This window comes from Primulina huaijiensis, unplaced genomic scaffold (genome assembly GCF_012295235.1).
Source record: "Primulina huaijiensis isolate GDHJ02 unplaced genomic scaffold, ASM1229523v2 scaffold43333, whole genome shotgun sequence".
Taxonomy (NCBI): Eukaryota; Viridiplantae; Streptophyta; class Magnoliopsida; order Lamiales; family Gesneriaceae; genus Primulina; species Primulina huaijiensis.
Window position 1 is genome coordinate 87,568 of NW_027360482.1, and position 20,039 is coordinate 107,606.

The 20,039-nt window shown below is 36.0% G+C and overlaps 3 protein-coding genes across 3 annotated transcripts; all 3 read right to left on the minus strand.

The window, feature by feature from the left end:
- Window positions 1-216: 216 nt before the first annotated feature.
- On the minus strand, window positions 217-7,793 carry LOC140970057 (uncharacterized). The gene is made up of 4 exons (XM_073431623.1): window positions 5,018-7,793; window positions 4,599-4,939; window positions 627-3,306; window positions 217-548 (listed from the first exon to the last, which is right to left on the minus strand). The coding sequence occupies exons 1-4, from the start codon at window positions 7,701-7,703 to the stop codon at window positions 217-219; spliced, it is 6,039 nt and encodes a 2,012-aa protein (XP_073287724.1). The 5' UTR covers window positions 7,704-7,793.
- Window positions 7,794-10,743: 2,950 nt separating this feature from the next.
- Window positions 10,744-16,347, minus strand: LOC140970065 (two-component response regulator ORR21-like). Its single transcript, XM_073431628.1, has 6 exons — window positions 15,962-16,347; window positions 15,361-15,513; window positions 14,890-15,288; window positions 14,656-14,732; window positions 12,223-13,345; window positions 10,744-11,066 (listed from the first exon to the last, which is right to left on the minus strand). The coding sequence occupies exons 1-5, from the start codon at window positions 16,092-16,094 to the stop codon at window positions 12,242-12,244; spliced, it is 1,866 nt and encodes a 621-aa protein (XP_073287729.1). The 5' UTR covers window positions 16,095-16,347; the 3' UTR covers window positions 10,744-11,066; window positions 12,223-12,241.
- A 507-nt stretch (window positions 16,348-16,854) lies between these two features.
- On the minus strand, window positions 16,855-19,884 carry LOC140970051 (receptor-like protein EIX1). Its single transcript, XM_073431613.1, has one exon. It carries the CDS (start codon window positions 19,846-19,848, stop codon window positions 16,870-16,872), a length of 2,979 nt encoding a protein of 992 aa, XP_073287714.1. The 5' UTR covers window positions 19,849-19,884; the 3' UTR covers window positions 16,855-16,869.
- Window positions 19,885-20,039: the final 155 nt, after the last annotated feature.

Sequence of the window (20,039 nt, forward strand, 5' to 3'; positions counted from 1 at the left end):
GAGTTAAGAGAGGAGAATTCTTAGACACAATTAACTGCTCAAGTGTTTTTTAATAAACTATTGTTGAAGTTTAAGTTGGAGGATTGATTTTCATACATCTCCATATCATATAAAATAAAAAATTCACAAAAATACACCTTATGATTGACGTGTACGAAACTTCATCCACACTTTCATAATTATATATATTATGAGTAGGTCTCTTGTGAGACGGTCTCACAAATCTTTTACCCATTGCAACTCTTGAACCACAACATTTATGGGTATTCTGTCACCAGGTAACTCCTTTGAGCATGCAAGTCCAATGCTTAGTATACATGTCAAACAACCCTCCATATTGATCAAATTCTGTTCATGTCCGTGTCGAATAAATGGATCAACAATTTCCATTACTTGATCCGGTAATGCAGTACAAACGAAATCGTGAAGATTCAGTTGGCCATTGAACGAGTCACTTGTTGGCCTTCTTCCGGTGAACATTTCCAAGAGAAGAATGCCGTAACTGTAGACATCTCCTTGCGTCGTGACCTGCCAGCTCGACCCATATTCTGAACATTTCTTCATGATATTACATTAAATGTATTGAGATAGAATTTTATATTATGAAATCAATGAGAGAATCATACCTGGAGGAATATATCCAACGGTACCCATTATTCCAACCGAACTACTACTTTCACCAGTTGGCAAAATGCTTGAAACGATCTTAGCCAATCCGAAATCACCAACAAGTGCCATCATATCATGATCCAAAAGAATGTTACTTGGCTTCAAATCACCATGAACAATCACTGAATCAGTCCCACAATGCAAGTACTCTACCGCATGAGCAACATCAATGGCGATTTCAAGCCGTTGGATCAAGTCAAGTTTCTTGGATTCTGAATCACCATCTTCTCTATTATGGTGTATCCACTTTTCTAAACTCCCGTTAGCCTTGAATTCATAAACCAATGCTTTAAAAGTATATCCTTGTGAGTCTATACTATCACAAATACTTAATATTTTCAATAAATTTCGATGCCTCACATTTCTCAATGCCTTGCATTCTGACAGCAAACTCTTGGAGGCACCTTTAACAGACAGATTGAACACTTTCACTGCAATTAATTGCGTTGAACCATGAAGGATACCTCTGTAAACCGATCCAAATCTCCCGACTCCAACCACATTATCCTTGTTGAACCCCCCCGTGGCTTTTACAAGATCCGAGTAGGAAAGCCTCATAACTTGATTTTCAGGAAAGGACAGAAAGGAAGAAAATGAGTTGTTCCTTGTGTTTCTTTTCCTAAAAGTGAGTCTGATCCAGCATATTAAAAGTGTTATGCAGATTATTCCGAAAACCAGTATCGGAATCAGAAATTTCGGTTGAGTTAACAAGTGTTCCATGGAGGGCTTCAATGAAGGGCATGCGGGGAGTTCTAGCTCAAGAATCCCTCCACAGATTTCTTTGTTTCCACCAAGAGATACAAGAGTTTTGTTTCTAAATATTCCTGATATTGGGACTTGTCCTTGAAAATTATTGAATGACAAGTTCAGTTTTTCGAGGTGTAGCTCACTCAGAAAACTTGGGATATCCCCAGAAAGGTTGTTTCTTGAAATATCTAAGATTTGTAAACCCTCCAATTCACTCAACTCGGAAGGTATTTCGCCTTCAAAAGAATTGCCCTCAAGATAAAGTTCTTCCAAGCTCGTGCAGCTGCCTAAAGAAGCAGGAATAAGTCCAGATAATCTATTGTCAGACAAATCTAGGGTTCCTAGCTTCGTCAATGAGCCAACTTCGAAAGGAATAGAGCCCGTTAAGGAATTATGAGACAGATCAAGAAAAACAGAAAGGGAAGAAAGACTCGCAATCTTTTGCGGTATCGAGCCATTGAGATTGTTATGAGAAAGATTTATAGACAACAAGTGTGTACAATCGGTGAGACTCTTAGGAATACTTCCCAAGAGGCCATTTTCTTGCAAGAACATGTAATTTAATGACGTCAAGTTACCGAACGAAGATGGTATCTCATTGGTAAATTTGTTGCCTCCCAAATCAAGATATATCAATTTACAAAGATTCCCAATTCCAGGAGGAATCGACCCCTCTAGATAATTGCTAGAGAGATTCAGTCGAACCAGATTGTGAAGGTTTCGAATATCTGAACTAATGTTTCCACGTATCTTATTATGAGAAAGGTCTATTTGGGAAATTTTACCGGAAAGATTGGAAATGGAGAGTGGCAAGAAACCAGTGAACAGGTTGTTACCGATTAGAAGAACACTTAGGTTCGTGCAGTTTGTCAATGAAGAAATAAAACTGATATCTCCCACGAAATAGTTGCTCCTAATGGCAACAACAGTGAGCCTCGAAAGCCTGCCAAGATCTTTTGGTATTGGCCCTTTTAACTTATTCGAGAATAAGCCTATCCTTTCGAATGTCGTAGAATTTAGAAGTGAAACAGGAAACACCCCACTTAGCTTGTTTTGTGCCAACAAAATTCCCCTCAAACTAGTAAGGGTGGTGCCTATGTTTTCAGGTATGGTTCCTTCTAGCTGATTGTTAGCAGCTTCAAACAATTGAATAGTAGATATATTGAAGAGTCCCAAAGGAATGCTACCACTGAAACCATTATCCGTTAATTGGAGAAGAATTAGGCTCTGTAGTTGGCCAAACGACTCTGGAATTTGTCCTGTCAACTCACAGGAACTCAGAGAAAGATGTGTGAGAGATGTAAGGTTCCCAATGGAGGGAGGGATAATGCCTAAAAACTTATTGTTTGTCAAGTTAAAAACCTCTAGTTTATGCAGGGAACCGAGCTCCGGTGGTATCATACCAGAAAAGCTATTATCAGTCATGTTAAGATAAACAAGATTTGAACATTGTGACAGATTCCTAGGCAAATCCCCAGTGAAAGAATTACCGCTGAATTCTACAAACTTTAGTAGTCCTAAAAGACCGATTTCTTGAGGTATACCGCCTTGGAAGCCATTGTTTTGGATGGCGATTCGCGTAAGTAATGTAAGATTACCTATGCAAGGCGAAAGGTTACCCACCAAGCCACGCTGCATTAAATTTATTTCGGCGACTCTATTGTTGTACACTCGGCTGCAAACTATGCCTTCCCAGACGCAGAAATTTGATGTTTGGTTCCACGAATTTAAAGATCCTAGAGGATCAAGTACAATGCTGGATTTGAAGGCGAGTAATGCAAGAAAATCGGTTTCGTTACTCGAGCATGTTGCAGGAGTGAAGGTGACAGGAGAACTGAGCCAAAATAAGAAGCCAAGAAACAGTGCTACGGAGTTTGCCATGGTCTCCCACTCTCAAAATTTTAAAAAACAAAAAAAGATTGTTTTGAACTTTTTGTTCCTGATTCCTGAAGAAATGGGCTAAGGAAAACTTGACCCCTTCAGCTTTTTTAATTTGAATCGATTATTTTTTTAAAAAAAAATAATAATTGATCAATATTATTTTACAAATTTCTTCCAGTAACATATTGGATTTGTGATCATAGACAAACGGATAATGATGTAGTTTTTTTATTAAAAAATAATAAAATGGAAGTTGATAATTTTTGAAATTTTAATCGTAGAAGAAAAATATAAACAAAGTAAATGTAGAATATGAAATTAGAAAGTCAAATGATATTATTAGAATTATAAAAAAAAAAAAAAAAAAAACTTCAACTACGTACAAAAATTATTTATTATAAACAGTTTAGATTTAATTAGTAACTAACGACTGCGTACACGTGTAATATAACATGTGAATCTATTGTTTTTTTTAATAAAAAAATACGCTAAATTGTTTATGCCAATGGGCAGGGTTTTAATTTGGCGTCTATTAATGTGTCACCGAATTTAATAAAGCCTGCCCACATAGCCACATAGGCAACGTTTAGATAAATTAGGCCCGTAATTAACTTTTGAAATTATTTTTCTAATAATATTTAAAAGCTACAATGGTTTTATTTTTCAAAAAAAAAATGAATAAAATAGTTTTAAAAAGCATTCCCTATGTTATTTACATTTTATGCTTATCGTTGGTCTCCTGGCGAGTTTTGGTTGAATATTAAATTTATATTTATCTTCAAGAAATTTGGTTAGAATAGGATAGGGTCGATGAGTTGGGGAAATTGAATGTACTTAATTAAATTTATTACAGAGTTGCTATAAAAATTTATCTTTATCTTTAATTTAGAGCATCCACTTGGAATAATAATAAAAAAAAAAACAATATAAATTCTTAATTATTTATTAAAAATTATACTAAAATAATCTCACAAAAATATATAGAGCTACGGGTTAATAAAAGAAAAATAAAAGATTAAACATTGATAATAACTTACGTAGAATTTTTTTAAAAAATGTACTTGGATTTATCTATCTTTGAGATTGTCGGACTCCTCCTTCATAATTATCGGGTGGAAATGGAATGGTGAACAAAATGGAAGGACAGTTGATTTATTTATTTGTTTATTTTTTTGAGAAGAGTAGAGTGGATTTATTTTCGAAACAATGGAATATATATGTCAAATTTGCAATGAATTGATAAAAATATTGTCTAGAAAATGGAGAAAATCTTTGAGCTAAGACTTGAAACCCGTAAATTAGCCAACTTGATAACAATCTTTTATCCTCTGCAATTCTTGGATCACGGCATTCATGGGCATTCTCTGAATCGGATTCTCTCTTGAGCATGCAACTCCAACACTTAGTAGACAAGTCAAACAATCCTTAATTAGCTTGGAATTCTGGGCATGTCCTTTTCGAAAATATGGATCAACAATTTCCATTACTTGATCTGGTAAAGCACAGCGAACAAAATTGTGAAGATTTAAGTGGTCCTTAAATGGGTAGCTTGTTGGTCTTCTCTTAGTGAACATCTCCAAAACAAGAATCCCGTAACTGTATATATCACCTTGTTCTGTGACTCTCCAGCTCGACCAGTATTCTGTACATTTCTTCATTATATCACATTAGAGATACGGAGATAGAATTTTATACTAGGAAATCAACGAGAGAATCATACCTGGAGGAATATATCCAACGGTACCCATTATTCCAACCGAACTACTACTTTCACCTGTTGGCAAAATGCTTGAAACAATCTTAGCCAATCCGAAATCGCCAACATGTGCCAACATGTCATGGTCCAAAAGAATGTTACTCGGCTTCAAATCACCATGAACAATGACCGAATCAGTCCCACAATGCAAGTACTCTACCGCATGAGCAACATCAATGGCGATTTTTAGCCGTTGGATCAAGTCAAGTTTCTTGGATTCTGCCTCACCATCTTCTTCTTTATTATGGTGTAACCACTTTTCCAAACTCCCTTTAGCCTTGAACTCATAAACCAATGCCTTAAACGTATATCCTTCTGAGTCTATGCTATCGCAAATGCTTAATATTTTCAATAAATTTCGATGCCTCGCGTTCCTCAATGCGTTGCATTCAGCGGCTAAACTCTTGCAGGCGCCTTTAACTGACAGATTAAGCACTTTTACTGCTATTAATTGCGCTGAACCATCAAGAATCCCTTTGTAAACCGATCCAAATCTCCCGACTCCAACCACATTATCCTCGTTGAATCCCCCTGTGGCCTTTAAAAGATCCGAATAAGAAAGCCTCATAACGTGATAATGCTCGAGAAAGGATGGGAAGGAAGAAACTGAGTCTTTTCTCATGCGTTTCCTCCTAAAAATGAACCTGATCCAGCATACTGAAAGTGATACACAGATGATCATTCCAAAAATCATCAACGGAATCAGGAATTTCAGTTGAGATAACTTGTATTTCTTCGAGGAATTCGATGAAGAGCAAGGGGGAAGTTGTAGCTCAAGAATCCCTCCGCAGAGTTCTTTGTTCCCATCAAGAGATACAAGAGTTTTGTTTCTAAATACTCCTGATATTGGGACTTGTCCTTGCAGATTATTGAATGACAAGTTAAGTTTTTCAAGGTGTAGCCTACTCAAGAAACTAGGGATTGCCCCGGAAAGGTTGTTTCTTGAAAGATCCAAGAATTGTAAACCCTCCAAGTTACTCAACTCGGAAGGTATTTCGCCTTGAAAAGAATTTCCCTCAAGATAAAGTTTTTCCAAGCTCGTGCAGCTGCCTAAAGAAGCAGGAATAAGTCCAGATAATCTATTGTCGGACAAATGTAGGTTTCCTAGCTTTGTCAATGAGCCAACTTCAGGTGGAATAGATCCCGTGAAGGAATTGTGAGACAGATCAAGAAAAACAGAAAGGGAAGAAAGACTCATAATCTCTTGTGGTATCGAGCCATTAAGATTGTTATGAGATAGATTTAGAGACAACAAGTATGTGCAATTGATGAGACTCTTAGGTACACTTCCGAAGAGGTGATTTTCTTGCAAGAACATGTGATTTAACAACGTCAGGTTACCGATCGAAGATGGTATCTCACTGGTAAATCTGTTACCTCCCAAATCAAGATCTATCAATTTACCAAGATTCCCAATTCCAAGAGGAATAGAACCCTCAAGATAATTGCTAAAGAGATTCAATCGAGTCAGATTGTAAAGTTTTCGAATATCTGAACTAACGTTTCCACGTATCTTATTATGTGAAAGGTCTATCTGGGAAATTTTACCGGAAAGATTGGCGATGGAGATTGGCAAGAAACCAGTAAACAGGTTGTTACCGATTAGAAGAACACTTAGGTTCGTGCAGTTTGTCAATGAAGAAATAAAACTGATATCTCCCACGAAATAGTTGCTCCTAATGGCAACAACAGTGAGCCTCGAAAGCCTGCCAAGATCTTTTGGTATTGGCCCTGTTAACTTATTCGAGAATAAGCCTATCCTTTCGAATGTCGTAGAATTTAGAAGTGAAACAGGAAACACCCCACTTAGCTTGTTTTGTGCCAACAAAATTCCCCTCAAACTAGTAAGGGTGGTGCCTATGTTTTCAGGTATGGTTCCTTCTAGCTGATTGTTAGCAGCTTCAAACAATTGAATAGTAGATATATTGAAGAGTCCCAAAGGAATGCTACCACTGAAACCATTATCCGTTAATTGGAGAAGAATTAGGCTTTGCAGTCGCCCAAACGACTCTGGAATTTGTCCTGTCAACCCACAGGAACTCAGAGAAAGATGTGTGAGAGATGTAAGGTTCCCAATGGAGGGAGGGATAATGCCTAAAAACTTATTGTTTGTCAAGTTAAAAACCTCTAGTTTATGCAGGGAACCGAGCTCCGGTGGTATCATACCAGAAAAGCTATTATCAGTCATGTTAAGATAAACAAGATTTGAACATTGTGACAGATTCCTAGGCAACTCCCCAGTGAAAGAATTACCGCTGAATTCTACAAACTTTAGTAGTCCTAAAAGACCGATTTCTTGAGGTATGACGCCGTGGAAATTATTGTTTTGGAGGGAGATCCTTGTAAGAAAAGATAGATTGCCTACATATGGCGAAATAGTTCCCTTCAAGCCACGTGATACTAGATTTATTTCGGTAACTCTATCATGGTAGTGTGGGCTGCAAATTATGCCTTCCCAGGTACAGAAATTTGACGTTTGGTTCCACGAGTTCAGGGGTCCCAGAGGATCAGGTAAAATGGTGGATTTGAAGGCGAGAAGTGCAAGTAAATCGGTTTCGTTACTCGAGTATGTTGCCGGAACGAAGGCCAGAGAAGAATAGAACCAAAATAAGAAGCCAAGAAATACTGGTATGGAGTTTCCCATGGTCATTGTTTCAAGTGAATTACTTAGGCAACCACTTATTTATACAATATTTTGTTACTTTTTCTTTGTAGAATTTGGCTGAGACAAGCTTGCCTACTTCAGCACTAAAATTATTATAATATTTTAAACGTAATTTCATATTTCTTTTTAAAATACAAAAATATTATATCTTTCAAACGCATCCTAATGTTATTTGAATTTTTATGATTATTGTTGACGTATATGTCAGAGATAGTCTTTTGAAAGAAAATTAAAATGGGAGGACTTCGTTCAAGTCTCCTTTTGGAGTTTTGCTAGAATTATTTGGAGAAAAACTGGCTTGAAAATGGTAGATTAAGTTGGTGACTGGTTAGTGAGGGCATCGGTTATTTTCCAAAACCATAAAAAAAAAATATCATTTGAAAGCATCGTTTCAATAAGTTTGACGACTTACTAATGGCGCATTAAATTTTCTTTTAGAATGTTCTTATCTGATATAATATTATTTATCTATACAATCTCATCAAATGCTATTAACTCAATTAAACAGACCCAAGAGTATAAGTTATAACAACTTAAATACTTTTATGGTGCATTTGGAGAGATGAATTTGATCTATAGATTTATATTATTGTTTTATTGTTTACAATGCAACGATAGATCAAATCTTAAATTGATATATTATTTACATACACATTAGTTATACAAAGTAGAATCAATTTTAGATGTTACCATAATTGAGTGAATTTGAAATACAAAATAATTAACATGACATATTAAATAAACATTTATAATATAGATTTGAAGTTTCTTGTTTCTTTAAGTTAACAAAATTACATTTGAAACTCATAAAATTGAAATTCATCGATAAAAATATGAGTAAGTCTCTTGTGAGACAGTCTCACGAATCTTTATCTGTGAGACGAGTCAACTCTACCGATATTCATAATAACAAGTAATATTCTTAGTATAAAAAGTAATATTTTTTTCATTGATGATCCAAATAAGATATACGTCTCACAAAATACGACACGTGAGATAATTTCACATAAGTTTTTGCCCAAAAATATAATCTTATATTTTTGTATTCTGATAGTTATCGTTATTGTTATGCCAAAGAAGAAAAACAAACCGTATTTTTTGACCGATCGTTTTCATGTATTGAGCAAATTGAGGTGACATTTTTTTTATTTAAAATCATTGTTTACTTTTGAACCCAATTTTGGTGACCTTTGAATGACGTCAGATGAAAAAATATTCAATATTATATATAATTTTTAAAATTTATTATCCAATTTTTTTAATGAAAAAAAATGGAGGGAACTTGTTCACTTTGGACAGGTATAGCATTTTCCACAGCATTGGTTAAATTTTTTAAAAAGCATTTATTAGACAACTTAAACCATACTTAGTGGCGGACTTATGAACAATGTGAGGACGTGGATTTTAATTATTTAAGATTATAAAACTTTAATTTTCAAACAGTTTGAAACTCAAATCTTCACAGATTTGGTTGGCATAGTTGCCGTCGAACGTAATTTGATATTTAATACAATATAATAATAATAACTTTAGGATTTGGAAGATGGATTTAGACAGATTGTGATATGAAAATCCATAACCCAAATCCGTTGTCCTATTTGGGAGGAGAAAGGGTTTCAAAATTTCAAATCCACTTAATTGGTTTTATGAATTTAACTCATAATTTAATATTGTATTTAGATGGATTTAAAGTTAGAATTTTCAAATCCATTAATTTGTTTGGACATATTCACTTAATAAAAATTTCAAATCTTAAATAGTTAACTTTTTGAAAAATTAAAATGAATTTCATAAAGATAAAAATGAATTTGGCCAAAGAATTTGATCAGCCTACAAATTCAACTACTACTCATTTAAACGCAAACGTAGGTAATCATTTGACTGGTTATTTATATCAAATCAATCAAATTATTATTTATTTATTCAACAACAATTAAATCATCATTTTTTATTTATTAATTATGAAAAAAAATTATCATTTAACATTTTATCCAAAATTTAATCAATCAAACTAAACGTATTATTATTTATCGATTATTATTTTACGTTTAACTCAACATTTTAATAATCACACAATTTTAATTACATCCAATTTCATCTAACCAAGTAAACGCCGTTATTTGATGGATTTTGCAAAAGATTGAAGAAAATTTCGGACTACTGACTAAATCACAATTGTCCTCAACTTTTTCCCATTGACCTGTGCTCAAGTGAGGGGAAGCATGGAAGAAGGGTTTCTGTGGAAATTATTTGTTCTTTTTTTTTTTTTTTTAAATACTATTGGAAATTATTTGTTAATATTAGTATGCGAGGAACTTAATATCGAAGCATGTTTTTCATAAAATAAATACTTATTTAAAAATTTATCGTTCAATAATTTATTGCTTTTATTATTTAATTTGATTGAAAAACTTTTAATATATTTTTTTATTTTAGGGTCATTGTCGTTTGTTATTTGAAGAATTTTATATAAAGAGAGGGGAAAAAATAGATTTTTTTATACAGAGGTAAAAAAAAAGAAGAGATTTATGCAGTTGTTCTTGTAATTATCTTTTACAACCTCCGATTTATCACACACAGTAAACGTTTACTGTGGTGACAAAATAAGTAAAAGAAACTCTCATATTAAAAATTCAGAATTAGAGCTTAATCCTAACAGTTTAAACTTATAGCAAAAACTTATGTAAGACGATCTCACGGATTGTATTTGTGAGACAGATCTCTTATTTGAGTCATCCATGAAAAAGTATTATTTTTTATGCTAAGAGTATTACTTTTGATGGTGAATATGGGTAGGATTGACACGTCTCACAGATTAAGATCCGTGAGACAATCTCACATGAGACCCACTCTAAACTTTTTATCAAAATTTATGGTCAACTAACGCTGTAACGGTATAAATATATTTGATCCTAATTCGTTATTTTCAATACTACAAGTCCAAAACAAACATGGACCTCGAACCTCAGAAGCAAATGTGTAGATTGAACAAATAGCCAATGAACTACACAAATAGCCGAGGAACTACACAAATCTTGAGGCAGGTTACTGTCAAATGAATAATATTACAGGCTATAGAAATCTTAAACTTATTGTACAAAGACTTAGTTGAAAAGAGCGATTATATTTACCAGGTTCCCCGTTGGTAGGCATAAAGCCCGGACTCACCAGATTAGCACAACCTTCACACAAATCTTCCGAAATCGGATAGGGTCGGTCCGTAGACTGGATTCCCGAATGGAAGTTAAATTACAAAGACGCCTGAAATAGAAGTCGTGCTCACAAAATATTATTTATTGGCTACTCTCGGGTGGAAACTCAACAATTTACTCAAGCATTAGATGAAACCTGAAGAAATAGAAGAAAAATCAGCCAGTTATTATGTATTCCATATTTCCATTCATAAAAAACACGTGCGCCTATATGGGTGAATTTCACAGTAGTAAAAACTATTACCAACCATTTTGACTACAAACCCACCGTCCTCAAGAACTACAGATGGTGAAAGTTGGGGGGGTACGTAGGCATAAACTTATTCGAAACAGGTGCTGCAAATGGAGCGTTTAGGGACTTGAGATCATCTAAGTCATGGCCTTAGCTGTTGAAGGTGCAAATGCACCAAAACAGACCAGGCACAACAAAAGGTGATTTTCACACTAAAGAATAATATTCTAAAATTTGGATGCATAGAGAAAATTCTGTCACATGAAACTATAACTTGTACGAGGCAAACTCCTTTATATTGGAAATTAAATTCATTGATAAATATAGAGTAGTACAGTCCTTTATATTGGAAATTAAATTCATTGATAAATATAGAGTAGTACAGTTGGAGCGAAGGTAAGACATCATGGCATAAAGTTTTTCACTATTTAAACTACCAGCCAACTTGCATGATCCAAACACTGCATACACAGATTGTAAGACGTCTGTGATTCAAGCTCAAGTTAGACTTCTAAAATTGCCAATATTCTGGGCCTATTCCTTTGCATTTCCACTAAATTTTTCACACGTAGAGCCTCTAACCTGTTGGCTTCTTGATAGGCCACTAATAAAATGAAGTGATGATGATAGTAGAAATGAAGACCTCAGTGAATATTCCACTCCTACTGCCAATCGGAAACAAAAACAGAAAAGGCCGAAGAAAGTTCTTATAACCCAGAAATGCAGTAAGAATAAACCAAGAAAACATTTCAGAAGTATTTTGTGAAAATAAAATGCATGGTAGATCAAGAATGGATAAATGAATAGTGTTAAGATCATATACCCTAAACGTGTCACATCTCTAAAGCCTGTTAAATATGTTAAACGCTCTCCTCACATGTCAGTGATGTTGTTTTTAAAAGCCTCGACCGTGGAACTCTAGTTCAAAAATGGTTTAAGACAGACCTGAAGTTTGAAGACCAACCTCATTTGAAAGTTTAGACACAGTTAAATATGTGAAACATTTAACATTTTATATTTCGTAACAAATATAAACAGTGAAGATAAATAGACAATTCACCTATTCAGAGAATCCCTGATCAGATCATTTGGGGAAAATGCTGGCGTACTGGGATGCCCACTTTCACATTATCCGTGAAATCCATGTTTGGCTCCTGCTTCACTTTGTTAGAATTATTCTCAGCATAGAATTTTACACGATTTATATTTCCCAGTGGATATTCGTGGACATCCACGGCAAAGCGGCTCGGTATGGATGTTCCTTTACTGACATATACAGGATTTCTAATAGATTCCTGATCAATGACTCTGTTTGTTTTACCACCATACAAACTTTGCATATAGTGCACGTTAGTTAGACTCCCTTCTGCATTTTTTGTGCAAGACGATGCAGATGTAACCGAACCTGGAGCAGAAAACTCAGAAAGCATTAATGCAGGTTTACATTCTAAGTCCAATATTTGACCAAAACCTGATTGATTGTTTGATCGAACTGATGGATTGTTGTAATCCACTGTAGTATTTCCAAAGCTAAGGTTTTGATTGACAGAAGCAGGACTATTTACAGGTTGAAAATTGGCTGAAGATTGGGATGGAACCACCAAGCAAGAAGCCTGCACATTAATTGAACGGCTCGGCTCCAACATTATAGACTGTCTCTGTTGTTCCAGCTGGTGCTGTCTTCTTTGTTGCTGCTGTTGTTGTACGAAACTTGTCGACATATTACCATTCGCTTCAACTACACTACTATTATTGCAGGCTGGTACCACATCACTGATATCCTTGGATGAACAGGCTCTGAATTCCGATTGACCATCCTCGTTCGACATCAGAGGAAGAGAAATTTGTTTGATAATGTTGGATGAGCATCTAATCAAAGGCTGAACATAAGCCACATTTTGATCTACAGGAATGCATTTAGGTCCCTGCAGAGATGCATGAAGTAGGGCTGGCTGATCCATTGCTGACAAAACTAAGTTTCCTGCTGGTCGAGACAAAAAATCAGCATGTATAGCTGCCAATGTTTGTGGAGGAAGTTGGCCAGAAGCTGCCAACGTTTGGATGTCAAATCTCCCAATGGAAGCTAGGATTGGATTTTGTTCCAGTGGACCACAATAAGAACTAGGGAGACCACCCTGTTGTTGAGCCACTCCACTCAATCTCTTCAAGTATAGTCTAAATTTCTGCCAATGACATCATAATTACTATGAATGGAGATGAGCGAACAGACAACCTAACTATGCAAAAATTGAAAAAGTACAATCCCCGTCAAATGATTTAGTGATAAATTATTTATAAGGCTACGGGAAAAAGAAATTACACAAACAAATTGTATAGTTTTTATTCCTAAAGAACTAAAAAGTCTTTCTTAGAAGTTACCAATCTCCGTCAAATGGATAATATCATGAAAAGAGCACTTATGAAACAGGTTCTAAAATTTAGATAATCCATCTGTTGACCAGGAAAACTGTTTTCAAATATAACATTTCATGGTTGCACATGTTCACTCATTTTCACAAGTCTCAGGATTTTTTAAATTTTCCTTTGTAATCTCAGGTGTAACAAGTAGATGGATATCTGAAAATCACAAAAATCAAATCCACCTCAAGAAATATAAACTTCAAAACAAGAAGGACAACTGGATCTGATCTAGTTCAATGGGAAGCATCACTTTCACAATAGACCAGCTGCAGTTCTTAGACTATGTAACTTCACACAGTTTTCATACATTATGCATTCATAAAGAATTATTGCAGGTTATGTAAACTTTTACTGGAAGTTTGTGATTGTGAAAGTGGATATCGTAAGCGAATATAAGGCAGCATTGATACCAAAATCTCAGTCAACTAAAATATAAACAGGATGCAGTACAGATGTAATTCCACTATTCCAAGAGGTCTTGGTCTATATTCGCAAGTTGCAACAAGCAATTGTGTCATGTAATTCTTGCATGTAGGGAAGACTTCTGAGACTGATGTAAATCAAATATCACTAAGTGGAATTGGTGAAGATCAAAATCACCCAGTGACTAGAAGGGCTACACCGCTGCGATGTTTACATTGCCGCTTTTTATTGCGTCATTGGGGGGGAGCTTTCTTAAAGGCTGATGCCTGATTGTGACTACGACTAACGATAAATGCCTTTCCAGCCATTTAATCATTGGATTCAAGAGTAGGAAAATTTTATAACTAAACCATAACATTTTTGTGATGTTCATATCTGAAGAATGAAGGGTGATTATTACAGGATACATGTAGGTTCCAAAAGGAATGCAAGAAAATTTCTAATTATGTTAGCTCGATAATTATTAGTTAGTACAATATTTGATCAATCATGAGAATGGAACAATTACTTGTTTTAAATTTTACTTCTGTCAGTGCTATGTGAATAATGTAGCATTGATGGAGAGAAGCTATGGTAACATCATTAACATTTCCATTTATTTTGTAATATATTATACAGGAATGTGAAAACATAGGACAGCATAGCAGACCTGTAAGTGACTTGCCACATTCTCCCTCGTTAAACCAGGAACATTCATCAATTCAAGAATTCTCTTGGGTACGGCCTCTGAAAGGAAACAGTGTACTATTAATAGTTTAATGGGCACAAATTCAGTTAAGTGTTATTTGATAGGAAAACCGCATCAATAAATAAAATTCGTCCTCCAGAGAATTTTAAAGAACAAATATAAAGAAGTAAAAAACAAAGAAAAGAAAAACCATACTATCAATCCCGAGTTGATTTACAGCACTAACAAATTGCTGATGAAGGTCCACAGACCAGACGACCCGAGGCTTCTTTGCCATGGTAGGGTCATCATTTTCCAATTCTGAGCTGTCATCATCTTTAGTTTCCCTCCTTTTCTTCTGCGATTTTAGTACCCCATCCCCCCCTTCATTCACAGAAGAGCCATACTCAGCATCATCACCTGCTCGTTTATTCCGATCGCTGTCGTCTAGGCTATCTGAATGTTCGGGTTCTTTATTGCCATTCCACCTCTTCCTAACAACATGCTGCCAAATATTTTTCAGTTCTTCATCCCGAATAGGTTTAATCAAGTAATCACAAGCTCCATGTCTGATCCCTCTCATGACAAGGTCCGTTCTTCCATCAGCAGATATCACTGCAAAACAGAATGTTACATAAACTCATGGTATCCATGTTTCAAGCCTTAGCCACAATATGCCCAACTCACTAATAACAGGAAGGTCCATTTCCAATCCAACTAACTCCAGAAGTCTGAAGCCATCCATATCAGGCATGTGAACGTCACTGAGTACTATATCATAACAGCCTTTCCTTTCCCGTAATAACTTCAAAGCAACTGTAGCTTGAGAACAACTGGTAACTGCAAAAAGTCCAACCCTTTTTAACAAATTTTATACGAGTGAATGTACTTGACAATCATACTGGTTTAAATGACAATCAAGTGACAGGGATATTGGTAAAAGAACAGAAGAAGCAGATCGATTCCCAATGTGTAATGCCATGAACGCCGATAAGTAATTACGCTACGAAACCATTTCTCAACAGCACAATGAGCAGTAAGATCTTATTGCAATGATATTCAACCGCGGATGGAACCAAAACAGCTTTTACTTTGGTCCAACACAAGTAGATCACATACGATTTCCCAAATAATCAAAGATCATCTGTCGCTCGCAAGTCGAGAAAGAAGAGAGAATTGAAATAGCAAATGCATACCCAAAAAACAATAAAAGTAGAAGAACAATGAACTCCAAGTCGAATTTAAGGCCGCTACCAACTTCAGTAAAACGAATCAAAGAATCACAAACCATTGTACACGCACTTGCGAAGCATCTGCTCCAGCACACGCAAGCAAACGAGGTCGTCGTCCACCACCAAAACCCTCAGCCCCGCCGGGAACTGCTCCGGCACCACCAGTTTTCCGCCGCTAGCGCACGCCATATCAGAGTAAAAAAAGGAAAATTTGCCTCCCGAAGTACAGACCTAGCTTTACAAAGTACAGCAGCGGTAGAATATACACATCAACAATATGGAACCACAAAAATCTCCAGCTTCAAAGAGTTGACCGTTTTGCCCCTGTGATCTGATTGATTCGAGGGAGGAAACGGGAACAGAGCAGACTAGCACGGTGGCCTTTTTATTACATTGTGGAGAGGATAACGCGAACTGTTGTCCGTTTCCGTACGATATAGTATATCTGTACGCATATGTATGTATATCCACGTCACTTGACTACGTCACATAGCTTCCACACATGCCAATATAGAAGCTGAATTATATTTTTTTTATGCGAGATATAATAATAATAATATTAATTATTAATATCTATATTTTAGGAAATAATAGGTAGCAGGAATGAATTATTCGTTCGGGATGATAATAATTAATATATATTTTAGGAAATAATAGGTAGTAGGAATGAATTATTCCGACATCGTACTGTTGTACAAGTTCTATTCCGCATAGGGTTATTATTTTACTCAAATTTTCACAAATTCTGAAATAACTATATTATATATATATATATATATATATATAATGTTTTAACCAAATATGGATATTATAATTTTAATTTTTAAATTAAAGATATTTATAAAAGATGTTTTACTAAAAGAAACATATCCCAACATCTTGGGAACATATAAGGCGGGAGCGAAAATTACTGCTAAAAAATGGACAACATGTGGAAGCTGGAAATTATACATTAATTCCACGCTCAACTCCCTGGGATTCTTCCTCTTCGTGATCTTTTCTGAATGCAAGTTGTAGTTACAACACTTTCCACAAAATCAAACAACAAATACCTCCAAGATTTGACAAAATGCAAAGTCCCCACAACAATCAAGAAACCAACCAAGAATCCAGGCCCAATTCCTGCATAAAACCATGGGAACAAAGAATCATCTCCATCTTCATCGGAACCACCAGTTGCCTGTACTGGAGGCACTGCAGCATCTCCATCACAGCTTTTCAATATGGGAGCTCCACATAGTCCTTTATTTCCTACGTAAATGGATGGATCTTCAATAACTTGTAACTGATTTCCAGTCGGTATTCGACCAGACAAACCGTTGTAGGATAAGTTCAAATGCGTGAGGTAGTTTAAGGAAGACAGGCTTGATGGGATTTGGCCAGAAAGGTTGTTTCTTGAAAGATCTAGTGAAATTAGTTCTTGCATTGCTCCAATGTCTTCTGGGATTCTTCCCGTCAAATTGTTTCCTGCCAAATCTAGATTCCTTAAACCAATGAGTTTTGTAATGTTATGCGGGATTTCACCAACTATGTTGTTGTTCGAAAGGTCCAGGGATGTGAGAAAGGGCATCGTTTTAGTGTACCGGCGCTCTATCCCATTAACGATTTCGAGAATGCTTCCTCCATAATCAACATCAAGGATTAAGTATTCTATGGCGCTGTGATCTTCAATCATGCCTGTGAGATTTTTAATGCATTTGGGGATTTGTCCGCTGATGTTGTTTGATGCTAAGTTTAGTAATTGGAGCTGTGGCAGTTGGCATAGGTTTTGAGGGATGTCGCCATAGAATCCATTTGATTGAAGACTGAGAAACTTAAGATACTGGAGCCTTTCCCCAATCCATTGTGGAATTGTTCCTGTAAATGAATTCCTCCCCACGTCTAGAATGCTGAGAAATGTCATGTTCTCGAGTGATACGAGCTTCCCTTCGAAACTATTGTTGTTCAAGTGTAAAGACATGAGGCTTAAATTGCTTAAAGAACTGGGGATTTCGCCATGTAAAGTGTTGTTTGTCAAGTCCAGCATAGACAAGTTCTCCATGTCTCCTATGCACTCTGGCAATGGTCCGTGAAACTGGTTGTTTGCGAGATCAAGAATTGTCATTGACATTGCATCACATAGAAAACTTGGAAACAGACCAGTAAGTTGATTGTTTGAGAGTATAAGTACACCTAGTTTCATGTTTGATGCATTTTGGGCAGGAATATCGCCTGACAGTCCGTTGTTTGAGACGTCGAAAAGATAAATGTCTGAGGGTAATGGTCTTAACGGTCCGGCAATATTGTTGGAATGAAATATTAACCTCCTTTCAGTGTTATTGGCCTCCTGAAACTGTGGCAAGCGTCCACTGATATTGTTGTTCGATACATCCAAGTATTTAACTCGTGAGTACAGCTTTTCAAACCAATCGGGCAATGTATCTGTTATGCTAGCATGAGGCATCCTCAAATCAGTAACATTTTGTTGTGTTCGAAGCCAAGATGGAAACCTAGGTCCTATTGTGCAAGAAGCTAGATTGACTGCGTGCAGTTGAAATGGAGGAATCCAGTCGGAGCTCACGTTGAAAAATAAGTCGTTCAATGACATTGACAACTCTATCAAATTTATTAGTTTAGCTAAGTGCAACTCAGTTACCATCCCAGACAGAGAGTTGTTAGATAAATCCAACTTTTCAAGATTTGAAAGCAGTCCAAGACTTAAAGGGATGCCTCCACTTAACCTATTATTTTGAAAATCTAACTCCCTCAAATTCAACAGTGTCCCGAGAGATCCTGGGATTGGCCCAGTCAACAAATTGTAAGAAAGCCGAAGATACTCCAAATCTTGAAGACAGCCATCTTCATTTACTCCTAAATCTGGGATTTCTCCAGTAAATCTGTTTTCAGTCAAATCCAGGAACTTCAGTTTGCAGAGATTAAGGATACCGTCGGCTATCGTTCCTTGAAACTTATTTTGAGATAGGTCAAGATAAGAAAGACTACTCAAGTTCAACAATGTATTAGGCATTGAAGAGTTCAGGAAATTGGAAGACAGGCCAAGCACTCTGAGAGATACCAATTTTTCAAGATTTTGTGGAATTGAACCGTAAAAGCCATTACCATCAAGACGTAGTTCAACGAGGCCACTAATGTTAAACAACCAGCTAGGGATTGCAGAATTTATCATGTTCCATTGAAGATCAAGCGAAACAAGGGACGTAAAATTCACATTCGATAGAGGGGGAATGGAACCAACCAATGTATTAGAAAAGTTCACTTTTATCAATGCAGGTAGCATGTTGATCGAAACCAACCAATCCTCAGCTTCTCCAAGCTGCACACCCGAGAAATCCAAGTGTTTCAAAGAGGAAACACGAGATATCCAATGAATACTATGAGAAGTCAATCTATTCATCCAAAAATCACTCAAATCTAAGTACTCCAGATGCGAAAGATTCCCAATATGGGGTGGAATCTTTCCTTCAAAACGAGCAGCAGAAAGATTAAGATATCGCAAATAAGTTAAGGAACCCAAGAACTTAGGAATCTCAAAGCCTGAAAAGTTGTTCATACTCAAATCCAAGTATTGCAACTGCTTCAAATCAAGTAAAGATGGACTTATCTCACCTCGGAGACAAGTCTTGCTGTAAATTGCTGCATATTCATCGTGATCGACGACATCTTGGAACCTTGCATAGTCAATAACGTTTGGATTGTGAAGGTCTATTTTCACAACATGAGATGTTTTGTTGCTGCATGTGACTCCTTCCCATTCACAGCATTCTTGTCCAATCCACGAAGATAGCCGGTTTGATTCGTCCGTGAGGAATTTCTTGAATGTCGTTAGTGCTATTCGCTCCTTGTCTATACATTTTACAGTTGAATGCATCGCCCCAACTGTTAGTTCTGGTGCCTGTGTCAAAACAAGAGCAAAGAATAGGAATACAACAGTTGACATAGCCATGATTTTGTTTTTCTTGGTGTTATACAAAGCTTCTGGTTTGTGTGTTGCATGTTTAATTATATACTATATTTGATCTATGGACTATGATATCTATCAAGCAACAGCGTGGAATATTTACCTGCCTGATAATTCTATAAAATATTAATTTTTTAAGTGTATTTTATCAGCTTCTTATTTTCGCTCTCTTATTT

Coding starts and splice junctions, on each gene's coding strand:
- LOC140970057 (XM_073431623.1), bottom strand. CDS start 7,703: ATGACCATGGGAAACTCCATACCAGTATTTCTTGGCTTCTTATTTTGG. Junction 3,307..4,598: donor AAGATTGTTATCAAGTTGGC/TAATTTACGGGT, acceptor AAATTTTGAGAG/TGGGAGACCATGGCAAACTC. Junction 549..626: donor CGTTGGATATATTCCTCCAG/GTATGATTCTCT, acceptor AGAAATGTTCAG/AATATGGGTCGAGCTGGCAG.
- LOC140970065 (XM_073431628.1), bottom strand. CDS start 16,094: ATGGCGTGCGCTAGCGGCGGAAAACTGGTGGTGCCGGAGCAGTTCCCG. Junction 15,289..15,360: donor AATGGACCTTCCTGTTATTA/GTGAGTTGGGCA, acceptor TCTGTTTTGCAG/TGATATCTGCTGATGGAAGA. Junction 13,346..14,655: donor ATGTGGCAAGTCACTTACAG/GTCTGCTATGCT, acceptor TGTCATTGGCAG/AAATTTAGACTATACTTGAA.
- LOC140970051 (XM_073431613.1), bottom strand. CDS start 19,848: ATGGCTATGTCAACTGTTGTATTCCTATTCTTTGCTCTTGTTTTGACA.